This window comes from Clinocottus analis, unplaced genomic scaffold, assembly GCF_023055335.1.
Source record: "Clinocottus analis isolate CAN_PGR_092001 unplaced genomic scaffold, fCliAna1.0.p SCAF_25, whole genome shotgun sequence".
NCBI classification, from domain to species: Eukaryota; Metazoa; Chordata; class Actinopteri; order Perciformes; family Cottidae; genus Clinocottus; species Clinocottus analis.
Window position 1 is genome coordinate 2,181,501 of NW_027175987.1, and position 6,000 is coordinate 2,187,500.

Consider the following 6,000-nt stretch of genomic DNA (forward strand, 5'->3'; position numbering starts at 1 on the left):
TCATTTGAGACAAACACATATATATTGTACATAAATATTGTTTTATTTAAACCATTTTTTATAAAAATTAATAATAAAGGTTTTAAAGAGTCAAAGCTTCAAGTTGCCAAATGTTCCATACGTAACTGAATGAGGCAACGTCCTCGCTCTCCTGTAAACTAAACGTTGCCATGCATCGTTAACATCCATAGAAAATTGCACACTTGCTTGGCAGTTCTTCCACACACTGTCGGCTGCATCACTTCACATGGTGTTGGTGTGCAACAGAGACTTTGAATCTGTTATTTATGATTTGGCCAAGGATCTAAGTGAGCTCTGGGTTTAATTAACAGACCCTAATCCACAACTGCAAACAGGGCTCTCAACACAAATACACAGTACAGCTGCCTCAAATGATGCTCTGGAGGAGCCATGTGGGAGCAACATTTATTTAGATGACGACTTTCATCTCAAATAAACCAGAGACTAATTAGTCCAACTGGCCTGGCTGATACTGACACTGCCGCTTGACTTAATGTGTTTTTGTTATCCTTATAGTTTGTTTTAATGACAGCTATAATCATTACAACAGCAAATGTGACTCCAATGCATCCATCATGTTCAGTAACCACTCTTCAACAACTTCAGAACTTCCCAACACATCTCGACGGGCATCGCTTTGAGACGTGCGGGCTCGGTCTAACATGGTCCACGGAGGCGGGCCTACCTTGCACGGGCGGGAAAGAGAGGCACGAGCGCGGGGCCTTGGCCGCCAGGTGCGCTTTTTCCTCGGTCGCGGCGGCGCAGAGCGTCTTCGGGCTGCCGCAGTTCATGTGAGTCGCGGTGTCATGGGAGCTCCGGCAAATCTGCGAGCCGAAACCACCGCTTCCGGCTCGCCGCGGGCAGACGTCCGCCTTGCTGCCGTACACGGAGAGCGACAAGCCGGTGAAGTCTGTGAACGTCGGGGTCTGACAGTGGCTGACCATCCCGAACAGCGCTGCGGGGTTCTGCATTGGTGACTCGGCTTTCCCATGCAGTGTGCGGCCGCTGCTCACATTACCTGCGCACACGACACGATATGGTTGTTGTTTTTTTTTTCTCTCTCTCTCTCTCCAAAAGTTACCACAAATAAAATCACAGCAAACTGCACATTGGAGGACAGGATTTAACTTGCGGGGCTCTGTGGCAACACCTACCTTATTAAATTACCCAGTGAGGGACAGAAAGGGTCGAATTGCGCACGTCGGCATGTTTATCGAACTGAAGGGGAGAGCATCTGTACGCCTGATCGATAGCATCCTCTCAGTGAGGATCAGTCATCAGCATCCCCGTGCGTCTCTCTCCCTTCCTCCCCCATCTCCCCCCTCTCTCCCCCCTCTCTCTCTTTCTCCCTCTCTGATTGGCACTAACCGCTGCGCTGCTCTGCAGGGCTCAGGAGCACCAATGAAGACCGTGTCCGTGTTTTCTGTGGGAGGACAAGATCTGGATCAAGACAGACAATTTACAACTACTGCATCCTCGAATGCAGGGATACTTGACATAAAGCATTTAAAGCTCGATGTAAAACTTGCAGAACACGTCATTTAACAACGATTTGCTTTGGCGAATATTGTAAAACATATCAGGCAAAACACGTATGATACCAAATATAACTGTGGTATTTAATGAAATACACATTAAAATCAGGAGCCGTTTAAAGTGACTAAAAAAAAACTGTGGTCTGAATTTTCATACAGTAGAGAATTTGGACATAATTGTGTTTATTGACTTGAACATTCCTCTTATAAAACGCGAATCTTCCCATATTGCACATATTTTGTTCAGCATTTGCTATGTATCGCCTGTCTATATTATTTCAAATGCATGGTTTTTGAGTTTTTATTTGAATCATGGTTAATTATGTCTGACTTTAACAAAGAAAACAATTCATCTCTCTCTATATATATTTATCTTTTGGAGTGTTGTATTTAAAATGAAGTATCTGCCAAGTCTTACTAACGTTCATAATTACGCTCTAAAGTGTTCTTTCCTGTGTTGAAAGAGCTGGCGTTTATCTGCAGCAATGTGGGAAATGCTATTCTGCAGCGTCACCTGGTGGCCTTTCCGTGGAAGGACAAATACCAACTCGGGTTGACGCTGTCGAAAACAACACAGACGGTTATTATAGTGCAAATATAAGGCGGGGGAAATAAACTGTCGAGTGAAAGGTTTAAATTGTTCCGTACGAGGTGTGTACCGTCAGTACAAAGTGCAAGTCTAGGTAGTAAAAGACGGGAATTACTGGCTCTGATGGTGCCTTTGCATGCTGTTGGAAATTTTGATCCACGTGGATGACCTGAGCGATGTGTCCATCAGCAGGATGAAGACAGAAGAACTAATGTCAATATGGTTGAAGAAGTGTTTTCACTTTGAGTCCATGTGTGTATGTCATCATGGAAAAATGTTGCCCTGAAGACAACTACAGTAGAAGGAAAACTGCCACCGGAGCAATTTTGAATACTTTGCCAGGTGTTTATATGTCTGTTGACGGATTTTGTACCCGCAATAGCATTGCAACCTTGCTGGATGCAGTCACAAAACTTCACAGATGTTATTTCAGAACAAAACCAAGGCAGAGTTTAAAATGGCTGTGCGAAGAATAGAAGATGAATAGCTCATTCTTTTTACTCGTTTTCATTCTGCTGTAAAATACCTCTGACCTACATGTTTTATAAAAGAAAAGGACAAAGTCTAAACTGGTAAATTTGAACTAAACTGGGGACTCGTATGTACTATGACAACTACAACTTGGTTATTTTTATAACATTGGTTTGACTGAGTATATGAACACAGCCACCAGTCAAGAACAATTGACGGTGAACTGATATGTTAAGAAATATAAAGGGAAACAAAGGCCTGCATTCAATACAACACGTAGACTATTGTTAAATAGGCTTTGTGTTTGTTTGGATGTACAAATATGATGACTGTTACAGAAATGTTACAGTTACTTTCAAGTCATGTGCTTTTTCAGATATTTTAAAATGTCCTGCATGTCACTGTTGGGACCAGTCAGACCAGTCCATCTGGATGGAAGAAACATGAGACAATTTAAGGAATAAGGATGTATTCATGGCTCTGAGCAACAATGACTTTTGGCCTACTCTGGATCCTCAGAGTCTGCGCAATAGAGGACACACATGCCAGAACGAAGTATTACAACAACGCTAACCAAGCTGATGAGGAGGCCGGTGTCGCCGACCTGAAAGTCACCAGCTAACACGGTCGCTTGTTAAACCGTAGCACCGGTGCGGCCCCTTCCTCAATTAAGAAAGACATGATATCCCCCCAAAATGTTAAATGTTGATTTAACTTCGCGCATGGCAATTAGAGTATTACGCTCATGGACTGCCAGGGAAATTATGCGAGATCATGAAAATATGACTTAAAAGTGTGTGTTGTAAACAACGGCCGCCGACGGTCAAATGTAACGTTTTGCCGTGGAAATCTCACGAGGCGCGGTTCCATCTCCTCTTCTGACAAAGCGTCCTATGGAAAGATGTTTAAAAATACCATTATTTCCTAGAGTATATGTTCTTGCGAGACGGAAAACGTCGACTTCAATTTACTTCAGCGCTCCAAAGTACATGCTGCTCCTTGCGGTTTAGAAATTACGACTTTTTTAAAGAGGCCTTGAAGGCAGCTGTTGTCAAACGTGAGTCTGGGGGGCGGTAACCGACTTGTTGTAACTATCCGATGTCAGTTTTCCAAGCGACACTCTGGAAACGGCAGTCCGCCACAAAGGAGCAAGCATGTCCGTGCACAGACTGATGGTGTATTTGTCCACTGCATGCTTGTTTTGCTTCATGATAGTAACCAATGTCGTGCTCTTGGTCATGCGTTTTATTTCACCGAGTCTCACCAAGAAGATTGTCCTCAAAATGGGTGAAAAGACCACGATGACTCAGAATCCAAACTTCAAGTATGAAGACTGGGGTCTGACGTTTCTCAGCCTTAATTTCTTGAAAACGGCCGGCCACCACATGTGGATGTCTCTCGGACAAGATGCCTTTGTGGGGGTCGAAGCTCCGGACACACCTGTGGTCAACATGGACGGGACGAAAACGAGTATCTGCAAGTTTTTGAAAGGTGTGTGTGACCAGCTTTAAGCTTTACTTGTATTTCTTTCTCTCTCTCTCTTTCTCTTTCTGCTCCTGAATTGAACGCTGTGTTTTCATGACTGCAGACAACAGGCCGCTGGTGTTGAGTTTTGGAAGCTGCACCTGACCCCCGTTCATCTACAAACTTGAGGAGTTCAAGCAACTCGTCAAGGACTTCAGTGACGTAGTGGACTTTGTTGTGGTCTACGTCGCCGAGGCGCATTCAACGGGTGAGTGAAAGTAGGAGAAAACCGTGCTTCCAAAATCTATGTCTTATGTCAGCACTCTCCTGAGAGACTTGAAAGTGAACATTTGAAAAGTTTTGAAGAAAAGTTCTTTATTTTCCAGATTCTTGAATTACCAGAATAATTAGTTGATTAATGGATTCAATTTGTTGATTGATATCATCCCTGCAATGGAGGACTTCTAAATGCAGGACTTTAATATTATAAGTTTGTAAACGATCAAACAAAAGGTAGGTTTATACGATAGGAGCACTGTTTGTAATTTGATCAAAATAGTCAAATGTTGAGTCATTAGGGAAACCAAAAAAAACAACCCCAAAATGTTCACTTAAAAAACAAAAGTAATTCAAGTCCCTGAAACGAAGCCCCTTGCATAAAAGTTGTGTGACACCGCAACCACAGTCCGGGCTGCATTCCCATTTATAACTTTAACTCTGACTGCTGTAATGCACTTATGCAACATCCGTAAAACAGCCTGAATGATGTGTTCCATAACGTTGATGTCCGCTTGCAGTAAAATCACATTCCTTACTCCTGTGTCAGATGGTTGGGCCTTTACCAACAACTTTGACATCAACCAGCACCAGAACCTGGAGGACAGGCTGTCCGCAGCGCAGATCTTGGTTCAGAAGGAGCCCCTGTGTCCGGTGGTCGTGGACGACATGAGCGACGTGTCCGCCATAAAGTACGGCGCTCTGCCCGAGAGGCTTTACGTGCTGCAGGCCGGGAAAGTTGTCTACAAGGTGAGATCTGGCGCACCACTGACACAGTGAGTCAATTTCCCATGGCCGCCATTGAAGGGTTTACAGGAGGCGTATCCGTCACGCCCCGCCGGCTGCTCCCTTTGATGCAATGAATCGCGTGATTAAAGACCAGCGCTCGGGCTGCACGGCTCCCGACGCTATCTGCACTCACACTCTGTGCACTCACGCTATCGCATGAGAAGGAGCAGTGGAGGAATCAGACAACACTCGAGTTCCTGGCTTGGCGCCAGGCTCACGTTGGCCATGCCAGAAATGTCGAGTTAAGACGATATAAAAAATTTAAAAAAAAGGCCCACACGTGTCTCTGATGTCTTCTGCTGGCGTGTTCTTTCTGGCTCTCCATGAAAGTTGTAGCTACATGATGTTATAATGTCATTAACATTCCTCTCTCTCTCTCTCTGTCTGTCTGTCTCTTTGTGATTTCCAGGGCGCCGTGGGGCCTTGGGGTTACGACCCGATGGAGGTGCGTTCGTTCCTGGAGAAGATGAAATAACGTCGTACAAGTATTTGCCATCTGAACAATGTTATTTGTAGGGGGTCTGTTCATCAGGGGAAGGGGGGGGGGGGGGGGGTCAACGTCATAATCAACATATAGTCTCATATAGCACAATACCATAGAGTTTGTTTTTTTTAAAATCAAGACTCAAATCAATTAACTGCCGAATCTACATGTAGTTTCATCGTTGCTGCTCGTAGCTGTAGGGACATTATATAAACTTGCACTAATATTGCTTTTAGGCTCTCCTGTACTGGGGGTGAGATGGGAGGGGCAACATACTCGAACTGTCAATCTCTGATCCTGAACTCGCCTCTTAGTGTTTCTTAGTGACGGCTGCAGATTAAACCGTTGGCCTCTGTCGCCAGATGAAGTGA

The 6,000-nt window shown here is 44.5% G+C and overlaps 2 protein-coding genes across 2 annotated transcripts in view; one reads left to right on the forward strand and one right to left on the reverse strand.

Moving 5' to 3' along the window:
- Positions 1–817, reverse strand: part of LOC137794564 (zinc finger protein GLIS1) — a 70,799-nt gene extending 69,982 nt beyond the window's left edge. Inside the window, exon 1 of the mRNA XM_068591436.1 lies at positions 707–817. Coding sequence (XP_068447537.1) covers positions 707–812 — 106 coding nt within the window. The 5' untranslated portion in view covers positions 813–817. The remainder of the gene's footprint in view (positions 1–706) is intronic.
- A 2,924-nt stretch (positions 818–3,741) lies between these two features.
- On the forward strand, positions 3,742–5,671 carry dio1 (iodothyronine deiodinase 1). The gene is made up of 4 exons (XM_068591415.1): positions 3,742–4,107; positions 4,205–4,348; positions 4,907–5,106; positions 5,555–5,671. The coding sequence occupies exons 1-4, from the start codon at positions 3,771–3,773 to the stop codon at positions 5,618–5,620; spliced, it is 747 nt and encodes a 248-aa protein (XP_068447516.1). The 5' UTR covers positions 3,742–3,770; the 3' UTR covers positions 5,621–5,671.
- The last annotated feature ends 329 nt before the right edge of the window (positions 5,672–6,000 follow it).